The sequence below is a fragment of the Hyalella azteca genome, unplaced genomic scaffold (genome assembly GCF_000764305.2).
Source record: "Hyalella azteca isolate HAZT.00-mixed unplaced genomic scaffold, Hazt_2.0.2 contig12874, whole genome shotgun sequence".
Taxonomy (NCBI): domain Eukaryota; kingdom Metazoa; phylum Arthropoda; class Malacostraca; order Amphipoda; family Hyalellidae; genus Hyalella; species Hyalella azteca.
Window position 1 is genome coordinate 32,535 of NW_025942818.1, and position 20,456 is coordinate 52,990.

A 20,456-nucleotide genomic window follows, 5' to 3' on the forward strand; every position below is an offset into this window, starting at 1 on the left:
CGCTACCGCTACTGAAAATGTAGATGCCGCTAGTAGCGGCCGCTACATGTAGCGCGCTACTGCCCACCCCTGGGTAAGAGTTGGAGTCAGGGGAGGGACTCCATCCATTATCTAGTTCATGTGACATAATATCCTATTTCGGGTCCCTTTCTGATGGCAGTTACGATTTTTATACCGCGTAATTATTTTATTAAATATCTTTGAAATCTTAAGAATTTAATTTTCTGTCCCGTTTGAAGACTATCGCAAATAGAAACGTTTACCCTCCTGTAAGGTATGGATTGTATGATGGTGTTAAATTCCGGTTACTGAGAGGCAGGAAAATAAAAAGGGGAATCAAAATTTTCTGGTTTATTCTGATAGTCGGATTCTGATAGTCGTAATGTGGCTGATTCATGGTCATATTTCAAAGACACGGTCATGTCTGCAGTTGAAGCTTGTGTGCCTAAGATTAAGCTCGGTAAAGTCAGAAAGTCCCAGTTGATGAAGAGTAGTCCAGTTATAGCTCAGCTGAAGACCAAGAAGGAAGCATAAAAGCGTTATTTACGAACTCGCAGCGATGCTGAATATAACCTGTATGCAAGAGCTCGAAACCAAGCTAAAGTCTGTCGCGCCGCAGTGAAAAACTATAAAAAAATTTTGTACGCTAGTTTAAAGTGGAAGATAAACGACGGTATTTCTGATTTGAAAGTAGGTCAACGAAAGATAACCTCTCATGAGGACAAGGCTAACGTTCTTAATCAGTTCTTTAGCAGTGTATTCACAGATGAGAACTTGAACAACATTCGAGATACTGGGTAGCTCTCAGTAGGCTCGATGTTAACAGATTTTGAAATACATGAAGAAGAGGTTCTCAAGCGCCTGGTAGCTCTGAATCCTAACAAGTCATGTGGACCAAACGGCCTCCACCCTAGATTGCTTGTAAGGGAAATTCAACCATTGTCAGATTTTTGTTGTGGTCAAAATTATTTCTAGTTATACGGTATGATGTTACCGGTTAAGTTGGCTACCGTGTCGCGTGTGCTGACGTGGCATCACCGGGTTGAAGTCCGCGTTAGGATGCCTATTCATTTTTCCGTTGAGACTTGGTCGTAGCGCACCTTCCTCTCACTGTGCTCGAGTGATTGTGTAGCGTCCCTAGAAGGATCGATTTCTTGCCTGGCCAACAAGTACGGCTCCTACGTAGGCCGACGACTGCGGTGCTTCTAGGGAAGTGTCCGCCACATTCAAGTTTCTACCGGTCCAGACACCTACTGTGTGTTCACTCACAGCTGATGCTGTGCATCTTGTTGAACACTACCTACTTACTGTACTGTGTGCCGTCAGCATATAGTGTCATCTGTGTATTGCCTTCAGCATAGTGTTATCTGTGTATTGCCATCAGCATATAGTATTATCTGTGTATTGCCTTCAGCATATAGTGTCGTCTGTGTATTGCCTTCAGCATATAGTGTCATTTGCGTGTTGCCTCCAGCATATTGTGTCCTAAGCTTATTGTGCCTTCAGCATATTGTTTATTTATAAAGTTACGTATATTTTCAGTTCCGTGTGCCTATTATTCGTAGTTATCTGTTCATGTTATAAACTGTTAATTAGTTGAAGTGTTCTGTTACCTAGTCATTATTGTTGTAGTTGTCTCTGGTTAATAGATACTTGTTTATTTGGCTTTCATTTTTCCTTTGTTGAGGTTCGGCGGTAGTCGTGGGCTCCAATTTATCGAATCTATTTGGAGTCGTCCTGATTTGAACTTTACATTGCTGAAAGAATTAGTAACCGTCCTTACCGGCCCTTTGACAGTGTTCTTTCAAAAAAATTTGATTGAAGGGACTTTGCTGACCGTTGAAAAGGTGACTAAAGTAGCCCCGGTAACTATCGCCCTGTGAGTCAGACAAGTGTTGTTTTTAATGTAATGGAATCTGTTGTGAGGGATAGGATTATCGATAACTTGACTGTTCACCATCTCCTATCAGACAGTCAACATGGCTTTAATGTCGGTAGATCCTGCACCACTAACTTATTATCTACGTTGAACGATTGGACTCGCCTGCTGGACGAAAGGGAGCCAGTGGATGCAGTGTGGCTTGATTTTGCCAGAGCATTTGACAGCGTTCTGCATGAGCAGCTGTTGCGTAAAGTGAAGTCTTTGGTAATAGAGGGAAATGAACTCCAATGGATCAGAGATTTTCTAGTAGATAGACGATAATGTGTCAGTATTAACGGAACCGTATCAGATTGGGCAACAGTGCGCAGTGGCGTGCCACATGGATCAGTCCTGTTCGTTGCTTATACGAACGACTGGCCAGAAGTAGAGTCAAGCGTGTGCTCCATGTATGACGATGACACAAAAGTTTATAATACAGTGAAGGATGTGTCAAATAAAGACAATCAATTTACAGAATAAATAATTTTGAAAATTTAAAATTTTTTATACATATAAATGAAAAAAATTATATATGAAAATAAAATTAGAAATTCATTGCACATGCGTAACATCGGAGACACTGGATTCTTAAGAAGTGTTGTCTTTAAAAGAAATTTTTAAACGCATATTTATAGAACACTTCTCTTTAACTTCAATTCCTGTTGTTTGTCTGTCTGCTTCAAATCTTATACTCGATATTTAACACACTTATACTTGTCCAGTCGATCTGAAATTCTGCACGCTTACGTTAAGTCTGAGACAATGCATGAATCAATTGACAGAATGAATAATTTCAAAAATGATTTTTTTCATATATTAAAAAATGTGGCAACTTATTTTTTAATATTTACAAATAAGAAAAGGAATTCATTGTACATGTGTAACGTCGGAGACACTGGCCTCTTTGGAAGTGTTGTCTTTAAAAGTAATTTTAAACGCACAATTTATTGTTTAAAACGCTGTTCATATCGTAGATAGCTGGTTCCATCGACAACGTCTTTCACAACGACAGAGTGATGATGTCGAAGTCGGCAATGGAAAAAGATTTAGGAGTTAATGTCAACAATGAATTGAATTTTCTAAGCATATTGAAGCTCAATTTAAAAAAGCTCATAAACGAAACGACTTGGACTGATCAGAAGTTCTTACGAGTACATACATAGATGCTGAAGCGACGAAGCAGTTGTTTGTCGCTGTCATGCGTCCAAACCTAGAGTTTGGAAGCGCCGTGTGGTCACCAAAACTAAAAAGAACAAAATTTTAGTCGAGAGTGTTCTAAGACGTGCAACAAGGATAATTCCGGGTTTAAGAGGCAAGCCTTATGATGAAATGTTAAAAATTATGAAGCTTCCAAGCCTCTGTAGTCTGTCAGCTAGGAAAAATATAGGTACAGTTTGACGGTTAGTGCGTCACTCCATCCGTTTTGTATTGACTGCATAATCACATTTAAGGCATTGAGAATATTTCAATTATATTATAAGCTAGAAATAAATTTACTTAACGAAAAAAACAAGATTTTGTCATTTAAAATAAAAATACACCCAGACACCCATGTGACGGTAAAAAAACAGATCTAGGTGGAAAACCCCAGCGCTGGGAGGCCTGTCAAAGGAAGGCAACCGCCAACAATGCAGGAGCCTTGCCCAACAATGCCCGAACATGACCTGCCGGACATGTTCGGCCACAAATGGGAACAACGAAAGATCTTTATCGGTCCATTCCTTTTGTATGTAATTGTTGCTAAATCTACGTGAATGATTGCATGGTTTCTCTTGATATTAATTTTGGATAAAGTTAACCGAGAGAGAAATATTTGAATCACATGCATTGCTTCACAATATTTATATGCTCGTCAGGAATGGAATTTTTAAGCATGATATAATGAAACATTCGCTTATAATTTTCGTTGATATGGTAGTAAAGTATTGCAGAAATACTCGGTACAGTCCCTTTTTTGATATCATGTTATTTTGAAAGTATTTGCTATCGTTATCATGAGCTTTTAATAAAAAATTCGCAAGCTAGCATGGGTGTTCATAGTGAAATATTTGAGTGCGGGCAGCGGACGTAAACGGCTTTTATTATTTGTGACTGGGAACAGCAAAAATAATCATCTGTGCCGAACATCATCCAAAATGTGATGACATCATGTTATTAGTTTATATAATCAGATTAAATCTACACGGAGGTTTACAGATTCCAAACAAGTATAAAATCTTCGTGAATATCTCGAGCTATCGTTCTTTTCCACACTCGCTGCCGATGAGTTAACGTACGATCGTTCAGTTCTCGTGGACGTTTGCAGTCGTTCATCTGTACCGCGTACAGTGTCAGTTATCGATAAATCGTCTACTAGCGCTTCCATTTGCGGTCAAATGGTGAGTGTAGCCTTGAATGCATTGAGTCTTTGTTCAGCTCGAGTAACAAAGTCATAATTGTATCCATCATCCACAAACATTCTGAAAAGTAAATTGGTAATATTGTCCAAATAATGGCACACTTTCTCACATACAGCACTTCTATCAAACGAGTAGTATTTATAACGATTTAAGGATGGCGAAAATTATTTTCGATTTACTGTATTGATAGCTGTATTGACTTTCTTTGATAAAATAATTAGGTTGGTTTCTTGCAGTTATAAACTCTTTACTCTATTAAAGCGGCCATACTGTAATCGCAAGGATTTAGGGACGGACTAAAGTTTCTTGAATATGTTCAAGATTTAGATGCACAATTGGTAAATTTGATAACTTTACGTCCATATTTATGAAATTATTGAAACAAATTCTAGGCAAGTTGAATGATAATAAAGACCCAAATAAAATAAGTGTAATTAATTCACGAACAGATTTAAGCATTCAACATCCACTTAAGTCTTGCATCTGTAATATTATTATAATCAGAATTATAGCTTAGTGTTTCAGCGACACTGAGCTAAGATGGCCGGACTTGTCTGCCCTAAGACAACACAACCTCCACCAGACAACTGCACCCAGATAAATGGGTGGGACTTTGTCCAAATAGTAATTCACTTTCACTTTTCCTTAGTGGCCCGGAAAAATGTTCATCAGTGTTACGCCCCATCCTTGCTTGTGCTATGGGTAAGAAGATGTGTCATTACTTGGACAACGCTACCCATTCATTTTTCTGAGACTATATCGGAGATGTATATGATTACATCTACTATGACGCTGTCACGCGAGCTTACTTATGAACAAAGACTATGCATTCGAGGCAACATTTTGCATGTGACAGGCAAACCTTACAACAACGAATTATCGAGAGCTGTAAATGTGCAGAGCAAAACCTTAAATGTAAAGAGCTACAACGTATAAATGTAAATGAGCAACATCGAATTATCGAGAGCTGTAAATGTAAGCGTTTAAAGATGAGCGACTGCGAACGTCTACTCGAACTCGAGGGTCTTACGTTATCTCGTCGAGAGCGAATGTGGAAAATCACGATAGCTCTAAAAATCCACGGACATTTTGTTTTATCTCTGAATGTGTACATCCTGATGTACATCATGAATACTGTAGTTGTTTACAGTCATTATAGATGCGTACGTCCACGTAACTGTTTACTTTCATGTTGTTTGCGATGACTGTTCAGCACAGATGCTAATTAATTTTGTTTCCAATCACAAATAATACAAAGGTGTTCACGAGTTCTGCACTCACTCAAAATATTCCACTCAGAACGCCCACGATTGCCGCCTGAATTCTTAATTAACTGCACACATTATTCGTTGGCAAAAAAGTTCTCTGATTAAAATAATAATAATAATTTGTTTATATCGTATCATATATTTTAAAGTTGGACAATCGGAGTGATTACTCTTCCAATTTTACGTTATGTTCAGGTTCCAAATATTCATAACTTCTCGTTTTGTTCGGTTGACGCCGAGTGGTTTGATAGGCACGTATAATAAAGAAGTTCTTGCATGAATAGGTTACGGCCAAAATATCGTACAAAGAGAGGGTTTTAATGAAACACTGATACATTTCATATTAAATTAGGAAATTTAAGTTCACATCCTACGTTAACAAAAAATCTCTAGTACATGAAAAAAAAGATAGTCCGAACAAATCAAAATTTAAAACCTATCGCAGTTAACATCACTAAATTGTCTATATATACCAGAAAACGTTGATCCTTTGCAGTTTCGTTGAGCAGACGACTGTTGCGATCGACCGTATAATACACACTTTGCAGCCGTAGGTGCAACGACCGTACTGCAGCTGTAACCGCGCGTTGGTAGGCCGTATTCCAAGTGGCCGTACTGCAGCTGTAGCCGCGCGTCGATCCCCGCGGGCGCTATTTCTTCATAACCGTCGTGTCTCGCTGATGTAGATGCCTCGTGTTGGTCTGGCCGTAGGTTTCTTGTCGGTTTAACTGCGGTTGATGGTTGTGACCGTATCGTTTCTTCTGATGAGTCATGGCGTCGTCCCGGCTCCATGACTGCGCGATGCCGCACGGCGATCACACAGCTTTTGCCCGTGCGACGATTAGATTTGTCACGGCATCAGTTCCCTGGCTACAGGGATTTCCGCCGTTGGTTAATCCAAAGGCGTTTCTGTGAAACTTTATTGAAATCTTGGGTAGCAACCTAAACAACGTAATCTGCAAAAAAATAATGAAAAAATGATTTTCAATTTGTCCTATTCTTTACAGATTCAGAGAACATTAACTCGACGAATTCTACATCGAATCCAAGATATCTATATTCCAACATATTATGCAAGTTTGATTGAAGACCAGAGCATGCTTTTTATTTACAATCTTCTTGTTCGTCTTTTCAATGAGTCGAACCAAATTTCTAGCTGGAGCCGGGAGATCGAAAAGCAGGTTTCCGAATGACATTTTAATAGATAGCGACGTTTCGAAAATACAATTTTCATTATCAAGCTGGTGAAGGTTTTACAACACTTGAAATTCAATTTGGAAATGACAGAAGTACATATGAATGGTATAGTGGATACAATAAAATAAAATAATGTGGATACAACAAAATGTTTAAACCTAAAATTACTCTGAAAATAATTTCAGCGTCCGGACGAATCCAGTAGTTTGGAGGTTGATAGCTGAAGACTCGCTCTTGATAATGAGGGCCTCAGCTATCGTCAATCTCGATGGGTCAGGGCACCGCATAACTATGCTGGTGCAGGCTTCCAATGTCGCTCGGGTGATGATCTCATTGTGAGCCTCCCGCATGTGGTTCTTAGGTCCTCCAGATTGTAGGTGGCATGTGAGTCGTCGGCTCAAGGTCGTACTTGTAAGTCCAATGTAGTTCATGTTTGGAAGAAGTCTACAACCTTCTTTATTACATGAGAATTAATAAAACACATTAGTTTCTTGAAGCAGACCAGTTTTTTTACAAGGATTATTATTCATTACAAGGTTTTTAATTTTCTCATTTTTGTAGTAGATCAGAAGTTTTATATTTTCGTTATCCGTTGTGCTCTTGACATCATCATGGATAATTGATTGGAGGACTCGTTCATCCACTTTGTAGCACTTCTGAAGGGGCCAGTGTCTTCGATGTTATACATGTGCAATTAATTTCTCATCTTACTTTCAAATATCAAAACGATGTTTTTTATAACTTTTTTATTATATAAAAATTTTCAACTTTTAAAATTATTCATTCTTTCAATTGAATCATGCATTATCTCCAACTTTACGCAAGTATGTAATATTTCAGATCGATTGGACGAGAAGAATAAAGTGTGTTAAATATTAATTATAAGCTTTATAGCAGATAAGAAGTGAAGTTAAAGAGAAGAGTTATAACAATTAGGGAGACGCCAAACATCGTACGTTTAAAGTGAAATGCAAATGGTGCATGTCGATACAAAATCAGTGCATTCAAACATTTTTATTTGAAACCAGACCAAAAATTTAATAATGCTCGCTTTCAACGGGTTTCGAAACAATGTCACAGTTGAATTTTCTATGTAGCTTTTTCTTGTTTACGAAAATTCTGCAGTATCTTGACGGCAGAAGAGACAAGGACTATAGCGCAGCACAACGCAGCACAGCGCAGCATTGCTGCGTTGTTGTGCTGCGTTGTGCTGCGTTGTGCTGCGTTGGGCTGCGTTGTGCTGCGCTGTGCTGCGTTGTGCTGCGTTGTGCTGCGTTGTATGACTACGACCACCATGACAGCGTGTGATTCGTGCCGCGACTTCACTCACTCAACGAAGGCGAGGAGGCCACAATTTTATAGATCGATGGCCTCCTCTTCCGAGTTTAACAACAATGTATTGAAATTGAAGACAACTTACACCAATGCTTGTTTTATTTATAACGCTGAATATTTTTCACATGAGCGAACACATACATAAGATAATTAACCTGATTTTGTAGGAGTCTCCAATGTTCTCAATAAAATTTCAATCTAATTAGTTCGGTCACGTAGATCTAAGGTTAATTAATTATCCAAAGTGTACATGGAACTTTTTATACCTGCTATAGCAGTTATAAAAACTTTAATTATTTTCTGTATTTATATTTTAGTGTCCGAATATGTCCTGGAGGCCAAGTATGGGCATCTTGTCTATGGCGGTTGCCTGACTGCCTCCGCTCAGTGTGCTTCCTGCACTCACCGAGTGTGGTGGGTGTCTGCGTTGCTCAGTTTGATTCAAGGGCGCGTGGGGAGAACTGCGCTAATTACTCACTAAGTCAATAGGGACTTTCTTTTTGATCGGTTATGATGTTTTTTGTTTTAGTGAAAGATAAATTCAAGTTCTTCAAGGGAAAAATGTTATTATATATGTTTTTAATTATAACATTTAATTAATTAATTATATTTTGCATTGTCAATAAATTTTCCTCTTTAGGAATTGAATTTTGTCAAGTTAAGATCATTTTTTGATTCTTAGAGATTCAAATTTGTATTCAGACTATTTTTTTAACGGAGGAAATTGGGTGTTTCAAGAAAAGCTCCTAGACTGGATTTGAATCCCGGTTGAAAAGATCCCGGTTGAACTGCTTGCAGAGGTCAATAATTGACTAGCGATATTACCATGGCTTGAATAAAATGCCTGCATTTTCGGAGATGCAAATAAAGGGATCACGAAAATTTTAGCTCATTATTTTCGTCCTTAAACGCAAGGCCTATTTCTCAAGTTGTAAACAACATTAAATTTTTGAGAAATCTAACATATAGAATATTAAGAAAATTCAGCCAAATTTCCTTAACACTGCAACATATACGAATATATTATCGTTATCATTAAACTAATCCAGATTTCAACCCGCATAATTCAACGCCCACAGCGAAAGATGTTAGTGGAGATTGTGTTGTTGTTTGTGTTGGTGTTGGTGTACGCGGTGCTGAGGGACAGGCGCCCCCGCAACTGCCCGCCTGGTGAGTGCTATTTAAACTCGCGAACTGTGAAGTAAATGAAGATAAATTAATTATATTTGAGAAAAAACTTTTTAAACGAATAATCTGTCAAACTTTTTACATTAATCAATTAATATTTATTAAAGAATATATAAAGAAAATATGATATTTCATGATATAAAGACAACACAATTGTGTTTTCTCAATAAGGTTACTTAAAAAATTGTGTTTTCTTACCGATCAGACATTATGATACGACATAGATGGAGGATCGATTCTCACTGAAACTCTTAACAATCCTGCATCAACTTATCTTAACAAATCACATTGCAGGTCCCGTGGAAATCCCTTTTTTCGGACGACTTCCGATCCCCAGCGCAGAAGTGGGCGAACATCTACGCAAAAAATACGGAGATATTATGTCGTTAGTGCGAATTAGGAGCCTCTTATGTGGTCATGAGTTACAGTACGACTCCGCCCCGATCTCAGTCACGCCCTTAATTCAAATCTCCCTCAAATCATGCCCTCCATTTATGTTTGTAATGTTCGTGAATTCCTATTCCTATCACATCCCATCAGTATGGCCATGAGTTATGGTAGTATGGCCGCTAGCAATGTTTTCACGGTCACTGCGAAAAATTTTCATCGAATCAAGTTGCTGACTCGTAGAAGTAATGAAAAATATCAAGTATAAATCTGTTGGGAATAGGACATCGTAAACTAAAAAGTTACCATTAAAAATAATCATATGATATGCATAATTTGAACTGAGCAATTTTAGCACGTTAAATAACGTATTTTATGTATTACCAAGAAATGTTCATTCCCATGCTAAATAAAAAGTAGGTTACTTTTGAAAATAATCAATTATTGATACTGTATATTTATATTCTTTCCATTAAATGTGCCCCAATACCGCAGGTATCGCACGGGCCCGACGCGGTCGGTGTTCCTGTTCGACTACAACACAGCCAGGGAGGCCTTGGCAAAAATGGAGTTCTCAAATCGCCCCAAATTTTTTTCGGTCGTCAGCATGGATGATAAAAAAGTTGGAGGTTAATGTTTAAATTGACCGATCTAAATATGTAATTCAAATTGGTACGATGATTTTTTGTGTTTATATTCGATATTACAACCATAAATTTCTATTTGAAATGATTCGTGGCATAGTCATATAAAATTCAAATAGTTTAATTTTTTACCTCGCTTACAAAAATTTCCACCTAGCTTCGAATCAGATTGTAACTCGAATATAAGATACTCACCAATTTCGTTGGAATGATAATCACGGAAACACGCACTTTTAATTTTGCTTTGCCGCTGATATTCTTATCCTCTCTGCCAGGGGTGGTTGGCAGCAACGGCGTACACTGGCAGCACGACCGTCGCTTTGTGCTGCGCAACCTACGCAACCTCGGTGAGATTTGTGTCAAATCATTATCAATATTCAGAAAAAAAAACAATCAAAATACCGTTTGATAATATAGTAACAAAATTAAAAATTATTCGCTGATTTCATTCGGTTTTTTATCATGTTTTCTAAAAAATTCTAAGATAAATTTGGTTCAACGTTGATTTTAAACAGGTTGAAAGATTCTTGGAGATATAGTATCCTCATTCCTCAGAATGATCAACTATCGTTCACGGAATCAAGTTACTAACTTTACTAAGGCCACTTCTTACATCTTGGGGCAATTCTGTACCTCATACCTTGGTAATATTCCTCCAATTATAAAAAATTGAGGAGCAACAACTTCAGGTATGGGCAAGAGTTACCTGGAGGAAGCCATCAACATCGAAGCCAAGGCGCTGGTGGAAGACCTCAAGAAGTACGGCGGTGAAGCCATCAACTACCCCGACAGCTTCAGGACTGTGGCGCTCAACATCATCTGGCAGATGGTGGCCAGTAATCGTGAGTCATGCTACGGTGATCGTGAGTCATGCTACGGTGATCGTGAGACATGCTACGGTGACGTGAGTCATGCTACGGTGATCGTGAGTCATGCTACTGTGATCGTGAGACATGCTACGGTGATCGTGAGTCATGCTACGGTGATCGTGAGTCATGCTACGGTGACGTGAGTCATGCTACGGTGATCACGGTGATCGATCACGATCTCTAAATAAATTTATAGACATAAGAATGAAGTAGAAATCTGTTGGGAATAGGATAACAAAAATTAAAAAGTTATTATTGACAATAACTCATGTAATATGCATGATTTGAATTGAACAATTTTAATGCGACAAAAAACGTATTTTTGGCTGTAAACAAAAAACGTTGATACCATGATGAATAGAAATTAGGTTACTTTTAAAAATAATAAATTATTGATACCGTATATTTATTTTCTTTATACTAGTTGTGCCCTAATAACGCAGGTATCGGACTGGCCCGACGCGGTCGGTGTTCCTGTTCGACTACAACACAGCCAGGGAGACCTTGGCAAAAATGGAGTTCTCTAATCGCCCAGACTTTATATCTGTCATCAGCATAGATGATCAAAAAATTGGAGGTTAAAGTTTATATTGACCGAAATAAATATGTAATTCAGAATGGTACAATGATTTTTGGGGCCATATGTTTTTATATTCGAAATTGAAACCATAAATCTCTATTTGATATTATTCGTGGCATTGCCAAAAACTTCGAATAATTTAATCTTTTAACTCACTTTTAAAAATTTCCACTACTTCCTAATTAGAGTGTAGCTTGAATAGAAGATATTCACCAACTCCATTGGAATAATAATCTCGGAAACATTCACTTTTAACATTGCTTAGCCGCTGATATTCTTATCTCTGCCAGGCGTGGTTGGCAGCAACGGCGTACACTGGCAGCACGACCGCCGCTTTGTGTTGCGCAACCTCCGCAACCTCGGTGAGATTTGTGTCAAATAATTATCAATATGCAGGAAATTTCTAATTAAAAAACTTTTTGATGCTAGCAACAAAATTGAAAATTACTCGCTGATTTCATTCGTTTCTTTACCAAGTATTTCTGAAATATTTTATGGTGTTTTGTTCAACGTTGATTCAAAACCAGTTGCAAGATTCTTGGAGATATGAAATCCTCATTGCTCATCTCCAGCTAATGATCAACTATCGTTCACGGAATTGAATTCTTAATTTTATTAGAGCCACTGTTTTCATCTAGGGGTAATTCTGTACCTCAAACCTTGGTTATATTATTCAAATTATACAAATTGAGGTGCAATTACTTCAGGCATGGGTAAATGCTACCTGGAGGTAGCCATCAACATCGAAGCCAAGGCTCTGGTAGAAGACCTCAAGAAGTACGGCGGTGAAGCCATCAACTACCCCGACAGCTTCAGGACTGTGGCGCTCAACATCATCTGGCAGATGGTGGCCAGTTAGTAATGTATTTTGTTGAATATCAGGATATCTTTATCAAAGTTACAACTTGATGCATGTAAGTATATGTAATCAATAATTTTCGTTCTAACATCATATCTCATATAGTTTATATTTGTCATCAAATTTTTTGCATAACACGTACTGGTTCTTGCCAGGTGCTCAGTCTGCACTGAACTGTAAAGTATTCCAACAAAATATCATTGCAAGGGAAATAATTAAGTTAATTTCTTTCTCTTAGGCACTCGGTACGACCTGCGTTCCGAAGAAGTTGAAACCATTTACCGCATGACCGAGAAACTTCGAAAAACTTTGTCAGGCTGGTCTAGTCTGCCATTGTTTATTCCTGCTCTCAATAAATTGCCAAGTTCCATAAAATATGCCATTTTTGGGGATGATATTTTTAGGAAGGTCGTGGAAGAAATGAAGAACATTGTAAGCGTAAGTAGATTTTGTCTATGGCAATGTATGTATTAACGTTTCATGCGAGTTTTTTTCCCTATATATATGCCTTACTCCTTATTGGTACAACATGGAAGAAATTTAAGACTTTGGAAAACAATTGAGGACACTTCTCATAATGGGCATTGACTTTGGAGACGTATTCCCTTTTATATTTTCATCCCCACCCTCGCATTCTCTGCCTCACCCACACCGTACCTCACTTTTCGTTAAACTACTAACGGTTCAGTCCAAACTCACACTTAACGCCCTGTTGTTTATTTCGCGACAGATGCTGTGTCATATTGAAAAACCATTCATGGAGTTTTCAAAAAATACAAACGATAACTTGTCTTCTACCTAATATTCAGGAGTGAGACGGATTACAAAGAGTTTAAAAAAATGTAAATCTGTCGCATTTTTCTATACCGCTCAACATTGGCCTTGGCTGTCGCATGTCTGCTCAGACAACTGCTCAGGCTCCCTAAAATAGCGACATCTTAATTTTTACTGAGTTAGTTCATATGAATCACTGAATTTTTCTTCTTCAGAATTCCTGTATTTATTTTCTTAAAGAAAGGAATAATTTCAACAATATTTTAGAGAGAATATTTGTAAATTGATTTTATCTATCGGTGCTAGGGAGTCGTAGACAAGCACCTGGAGGACTATGACCCCGACAACCCCCGGGACCTCATAGACGAGTACATCAAAGACATGAAGGAGAGCGAGGGCGATGACAGCTCCCTCTTCAGGAGAGGAGGTAATGTACATGGACACTGTTCAATGTGAATGCTGAGTTGAAGGAATAAGTTGAATAAGAAGCTGGCCGGTGGAGCCGGCCAGCTCCAGCGTTCTCTGAGCCATAATTGTGTGCAAATGTTTTTTTTGTGCTGGTGTTGCCTTGGACCACGGGTACTGTGTTTAGTATGCTGGTGTAGAACCTCTGTGAGGTTTGCACTATTTGTCTGTGTGTAGGTGGATGATCGCGCAAGTAGTGGCATGGGTGTTCTGTGTTGTTTATGGCTGCGGCTTTGAACTGTGTTCCTCTCATGTCGAGGTGCGTTTTTATCGTTAGTATTCTTGTTTCAGCATGAGGGTGTTCGATGCGGGGTGCTCTGTGTGCAGTCTGTGATTAATCCGAATGCTTTGTTTTGTACTGTTTGGAGTTTCTTTATGTTGGTGTTGGATAGTGCGGGCGCCCAGGCGGGGCTGGCATTTGTTCTGGTGAATTGTTTGTTTGTTGGCGCTAGTGTTTCTTTGTCTTTACCAAATTTGGCACCGCCTAGGGACCAAAGTGAGTTGAGTCTGATGTTCGCGTTGTTCACTATGTTGTTGGTGTGAGGGCCAAAAGTCATGGAGGTGTTGTAGGTGACCCCTAATATTTTTGTTGCGTGTGGGTTCGGGATCAGGGTGTTGTTTGAAATGATGTTTGGTCTGTATTGGTGCTCCTTTGTGTAGCTGGTCATTAATGTGCTTATTGATTTACTAGGAGCAACCTTGAGTCTGTTCAGTGTTAGCAATTGTGATAATGTATTGAGATATGATTGTTCTTGTTGAGAACATATGTCTGCGGCTGGGTGAGTAGATGTTATTGTAACGTCGTCTGCGAAGGAGGCAATATGGATGTTTGGAGGTGGTTCGGGTATGTCGTGCATGTATAAATTGAAGAGTGAGGGTGAAAGGACGGAGCCCTGCGAGACTCCGTTGGGTATGAGTGATGTGTGTGATGACTTGCCAGAGTAGTGTACGTATGCTTGTCTTCCTGATAGGTAGTTGGCTAGCCAGCGTTTGTTGTTGTTGTGTAGTGTGGTATTGTAAATTTTGTTTGTGAGAGGGAGGCGAGGGATGGCATCAAAGGCTTTACTGATGTCTATTGTAAGGAGTGGTGTTCTGTGTGCGGGTTTTCGGGAGTTGATGCCATCGTTTATGCTTTGTGAGAGGTTTGTGAGTAGTGTTGTGGTCGAGTGGTGAGGTCTGAATCCGTGTTGTGTTGGAGAAAGTGCAATGTGCGGAGTGGCTGTGTTCAGAATGAGGCGCTCTATGACTTTTGATGGTGTACAGAGGAGTGTGATTGGTCTGTATATGAGGCGGCCTCAGTGGGTGGTTTGTTGGGTTTGAGAATTGTAATTATTTTGCCAACTTTCCAGAAGTATGGTATTTTGGAATGTGAGTAGAAGAAGTTGGCAATGTTTGTGTCGTGATACCGTGTGGACCAAGGTGTTTGATGTGTATGTTTGTAATGTAGTCTGGCCCAGCAGCGGAAGTTTTTAATTTCTTTTATAACGCTTTAAGTGTCGTCTGCAGTGGCTAGGGTAGCTGTTGGGTTTAGTGGAAATTGTTGTTTGCGTCGGATGATGCGTCTGTCTTCTTTGTATTTGGGTAACCTACCAATGCTTGCATAGTGTTGAATTAGTATGTTTGCTTGTGCTTGTCTCGTGGGAGTATTATCTGTGTTAGTGGTGATTGCAGCGTGGGTGTGTTCTTGCTGCTGTTCGAGTTGTGTATGCTGCTGATTGTTCTGTAAAGTTGTGTGGTGTTGGATTTATGGTGTATCCAGAAACTTGAGCCAAGCCCGTTGCTGTTGTTTTGTGATTTTATTCTGAATTTGTGTTTATTTCCTGGATTTCTTGAGTAGTGATTGGGGAGTGACGGGTGAATGTTTGTCTGTTGACCTTGTTGGCCTGTTGCCCGTTCTTAATCACCATCCACCTTACAGATTTCGAACCTCATAAATTACTGCTTTCGAAAACTCGGCCACCGAGCTTGCATTTTCAGTATTTATATAAATGTAATTGCCGACATAATCCACAATAGATCTAATTGCTCGAGCTACATTATTCTTCCCTCAGCTTTGAACCAAATCGTCGGCGACCTATTCATAGCGGGATCGGACACGGTGAACAACATGCTGAAGTGGGTGGCCTACCTGCTCGCCCGGTATCCAGAGTACGCAACGAGGATGCAGCAGCAAATAGACGCCGTCGTGCCCAGGGACCGCATGGTGTCGCTCGACGATAAGCCGAGGTATTTTATTGAACCTGTTGAAATATTTTATTGTTACAATTGCCTTAATTTTAAGTCAAAAAAAGCGCAGATCTTGTTTAGTTCTTGTGAACAAAGGTACTGACAAAAATTAAAAAAGACTAAAACAGCATTTCTCATAAAACGAAGAAATATAACAGTGAGACACTTCAATTCTGAAATATTAGCATTCAAATCCTGAGTACTCCTGTTTTGCTGTTCCTGGAGTTAAAAATTTTTCTTAGCACGATGAGTGCGGCATGACCCACCGATGAGTTGCAAGGTCTTTTTCCGGAGAAATTCCGTGATTTATTTTTTTTTCAATTGCGTCTGCCGGGACGCATGCCGGAGGCCAGCTATGCCAAACTTCACACTTCGTTCAAATATCTTTCCGTAGGTAAGAGCGCTAGAGACATAACAAACTATGAAGTCAAGCGCTCAAAGCCATAGCGCCGGATGTCCATAGCCACAAAATAAGCTTGTTAAAAGTAAGCATGGTCATCCTGCATCTGGCCAAACCTCTTCCGGCATAACCTATTCAGGCCTAACCTATACAAGTTGCAACATTTCTCCACCTAAAACCAATCTGAGTGAACTTAACCTAACCTCATTGGCTGCAGGAAGTTAGAAAAGCAGCCCAAGTGTGTTGGTTGAGCTAGTCATTGGCTGCAAGAAGGTTGTGGGCCGGGAAAGCTTGAATGGGTTAGGCCAGAAGAGGTTAGGCCGGAGTAGGTACAGCCGGATGGGGAACTGCCTGCTTGTGAGCGAGCATGCTTAAGCATTGGCTGAAGACCTACGACACTATTATCTTTCTGCAGTGTGTCGCTTATCTGGATTACGGAGTTCGAGCGTAGTCTGCTGCCTCTAGCTCTGAGGCTGAGTAAAGTTAATGCATGGTGAAGCTAGGCGTTGGCTCCAGGGCTTATTTAAGAGGAAATTTTGTAGCCTACGGCTGCGTCCCCGCGTCTGTCGACAAAAATTTCTGATTACAGGACTACCCCATTAAATTTTAAAAAAGTAAGGAGAACAGGAAAATTTAATTTTACACCAGAACCTAAAAATTTACTAGTATATTTTGAATTATAGGCATTTTTTTCAGCGGACTTGGCCGTTTTTAGGCCATCTGTCAGCGCTGGTGGGTCTTGAAGCACTCAATGTGTTAAATCCCATATAAATTCAGCTACAATAATTAAAAAGCAAAGCAATAAAAATGATTAGCTACAATAATTGAAAAGCATTCAAGTATGCTTCATTAGACGCATTTTTTCTCCAAGATCGGTTGATTTTCTTTCTAACAAGCTACAAAAGTAATCCAGTAAATTGTTCAAATTTACTGGATTTAATTTACTGGATCAAATTGGATTTAATTTACGTTTTAATATTTACTTATTTACTGATTTAATTTTTACTTATTTACTGATTTATTTTACTGGATAAAATTTAAGCAAATCCTATTCAGTAAGCAAATATGATGATTTAAAGCAAGAAAATCTACTGTTGATCACATCTCAAATCATCCCCCTAGCTTGCCATTGGTTGAGGCATTCACTGTTGAAGTTTTACGGTACTCCTCCATGGCGTTCTTCAACGTTCCGAGGGCAACCAATTGTGATACGATCATCAATGGTTTCTTCGTCGCCAAGGTAAACCGATAACGATTCTTCAAATAAACACGGAACTAATAATAAATATTCACTGAAACCGAAATTTTTTGTCCCCATGTGCTAGTCAAAGTTTCATTTAATAAATCTGCGTAATTTGCACTTCGTCTATCTGACATACGTTCGTTATTAGTCGACAGCATAGGAAGTTAGGCCTTAGTGACGCTTTTACTTCACCATCAACATTTGAAAATTTATTTCAGTATTTATACATGGGCTTGTTCGGACCTTTGGGCGGCATGAAAAATTCAGGGGATAGAAATTATCAGTCTCGCGTCTGTTCTTAGACACCTAATGGGTTTCACTTAAACGCAGGGAACTACCGTGCAAGTGGCTAACTACTCCATCCACCACGACCCGCGGTACTGGGACGACCCCCACAAGTTCTACCCTGAACGATTCCTGGACGACAGCGCCACCAAGTACACGGCCCCCAAGCAGGGCTTCTTTGCCTTCGGGTCTGGTGAGAATTTGACGAGCAGTAACTCTGTTGAAAGAATTTCCTTTTAATTAGAGTGCCCATGCCATAACTGGCACAATAACGTAATAAATTATTTCGCCTGCCAATTAGGTTAATAAGAAGCAGTCGTATTTTGTCGGGTTCCAAAGGCCGGTTCCCTTGTGAATCAAGTCACGAAAAATTCAAGAATCGGCAACAGGCCATGGGCCTATTTCTTCAGTGCCGACACTTCTATTATATTCTATGAACAAGAATCGGCAACAGGCCATGGGCCTATTTCTTCAGTGCCGACACTTCTATTCTATTCTATACGGTACTAAAAACTAATGTTGCTTTTTTGTCTGTTGAAATCCTACATGTGGTTGATAAAGGCCTATAACATTATTTTAAATAACACGGGAGTGAAGTGTCTCATCGCGCCTCTCCATCTTCTTCTCGGACGCCTCCCTTCCACGAACCACGTGAAGGGATCGTCGCGCACATCTTGACGTTGTGCATGTCGATCGTTGCGCACATCTCAAGGTCGCTTATTACTTGTGGTTGATGCCCTGCAAACGTCGCGCTCTGACGATAAAATATAGTCCGTGCAATTTATTACTTAGCTGTGCTAATGTATATGCTGGGTCTGTAGTTGTTGTAGCCGTAATCGTTTTTCGCCGAACTCTTCTCCTAGACCGTGTCGCAGTCCGATGCTTAAATTGTAGAAGCAGTACATGTTGTAGAGTTTAAATCCCAACAGGTCGGCGTCAGTGCGTGGGGGAGCTGCTGGCCCGCATGGAGTTGTTCCTCTTCACCGCCGCCATCGTCCAGCACTTCGACGTGCGCCCCCCGCACGGCGTCGACATCAGCAGAGATAAATACGAGACCACAGGAAATTTTCGTTTGCCTCCAGACAACAAGCTTGTCTATAGACCCAGAACCTGATACACACTCTCTTCTGCTAACAATGTCTAGTTCATCACCTATCGTTGATCAGGAACACAATATCAATTCTATCTGAACCAGTCATGTAGTCATAATCATGTTTGAGCAGAAAAGGCACTCAAACTTGGGTTGTAAGTCCCACTGAGCGCTCTAATGTCCACATCATGTTTGTGACAGGTCACAAAGGTGCACATCATATTGTTGAACTGTTCAAAAATATGCACATCATGGTCTCGACACGCCTCTTGCGTAGTGGGTTCCATTTGTACTAGGATTACCTGACGAGAAGGTTTAACAATAATTTACCATTGTCATTGAACGTTCAATCGCTACGAAATATGAAGAAATGGTCACAAGTGAATTATTTTATGAAAAAGGTTATGAACAACGTATAATATATTCATGGTCGTCATTGATCGCAAGTAACATGAAATAATTCCATTCAGTTATTCTTGATGCATTTTATATAGCTTTGCAGCATATTGTAATGAAATTTATGCTGAAATGACCGCAAAATACGACATTTGGAAGTTTTATTTTGGTAAATCATTTATTTCTTATTGGTTTTGTTTTAATTGCGGCCATAATTGACGTTGTGAACTACTTAGTTATATCTGCTAAGTGTTTAAATTATATATGATCTGCTGTTGTTCGCTTCATCGTTGTTCAGATACTGGAAACACTGCAACCTACCTTCAATAGACGTAATTATACATTATTTTGCATCATTTTATGCAATAAATCAGAGGCAATATTCATCATTGCTATAATTTTCAGTGGCAAATTTAGCAAGTAGCCTTCAACGAATGTAGATAATGCAACATATTCTTTCTTTGGAGTGCTGCATAGTCTATTACCTTCTTTGTCTATTGGAAATTCTATTCTCAATAATTTACATTTTTTTATTAACTACTTCGCTTGACATCGCTGAAGAAGTACAGATACGTGGTCACGTCAGGAGAGAAATGAATTGATACGATGTAACTAGCCTTCGTTATTTATCATTACAAGAAGTTATCAACAGAAATGTATAAAAATGATAACAAAGAAGATGATAACAATAGTAAAATAATAATAGTTAAATTCAGTAAACTGATTAACGTTCATGCGCAGTGTTTCGTTTTTGGCCCCAACTATCTATTTGACAGATGCACTAATTTACAGACGAAATTTATTGAATACAAAGCAGTGAATTAATATGTTCTGCCACCCAGTTGAAATTCTAAGCCGCAGCCGGCGATGCTGCAGCGCGTTGGCCGTTACGAAGAACGGAGCCGTAAAACAATAACTGGCCAACTATCC

General features: G+C 39.3%; 1 protein-coding gene across 2 annotated transcripts; it reads left to right on the forward strand.

The window, feature by feature from the left end:
* The first annotated feature begins 9,169 nt into the window (after positions 1-9,169).
* LOC125178796 (cytochrome P450 2L1-like) lies at positions 9,170-20,260 on the forward strand. Of its 2 annotated transcripts, none has more exons than XM_047883441.1 (11): positions 9,170-9,290; positions 9,603-9,693; positions 10,191-10,324; positions 10,615-10,686; positions 11,029-11,175; positions 12,886-13,085; positions 13,728-13,848; positions 15,938-16,112; positions 17,635-17,752; positions 18,086-18,233; positions 18,970-20,260. In XM_047883441.1, the coding sequence occupies exons 1-11, from the start codon at positions 9,206-9,208 to the stop codon at positions 19,152-19,154; spliced, it is 1,476 nt and encodes a 491-aa protein (XP_047739397.1). In that variant the 5' UTR covers positions 9,170-9,205; the 3' UTR covers positions 19,155-20,260. The 2 variants fall into 2 exon arrangements, with proteins under 2 accessions (XP_047739397.1, XP_047739396.1); XM_047883440.1 differs by lacking the exons at positions 10,615-10,686; positions 11,029-11,175 and adding exons at positions 12,079-12,150; positions 12,496-12,642.
* The last annotated feature ends 196 nt before the right edge of the window (positions 20,261-20,456 follow it).

Coding starts and splice junctions, on each gene's coding strand:
- LOC125178796 (XM_047883441.1), top strand. CDS start 9,206: ATGTTAGTGGAGATTGTGTTGTTGTTTGTGTTGGTGTTGGTGTACGCG. Junction 9,694..10,190: donor AAATACGGAGATATTATGTC/GTTAGTGCGAAT, acceptor CCAATACCGCAG/GTATCGCACGGGCCCGACGC. Junction 18,234..18,969: donor CTTCTTTGCCTTCGGGTCTG/GTGAGAATTTGA, acceptor AAATCCCAACAG/GTCGGCGTCAGTGCGTGGGG.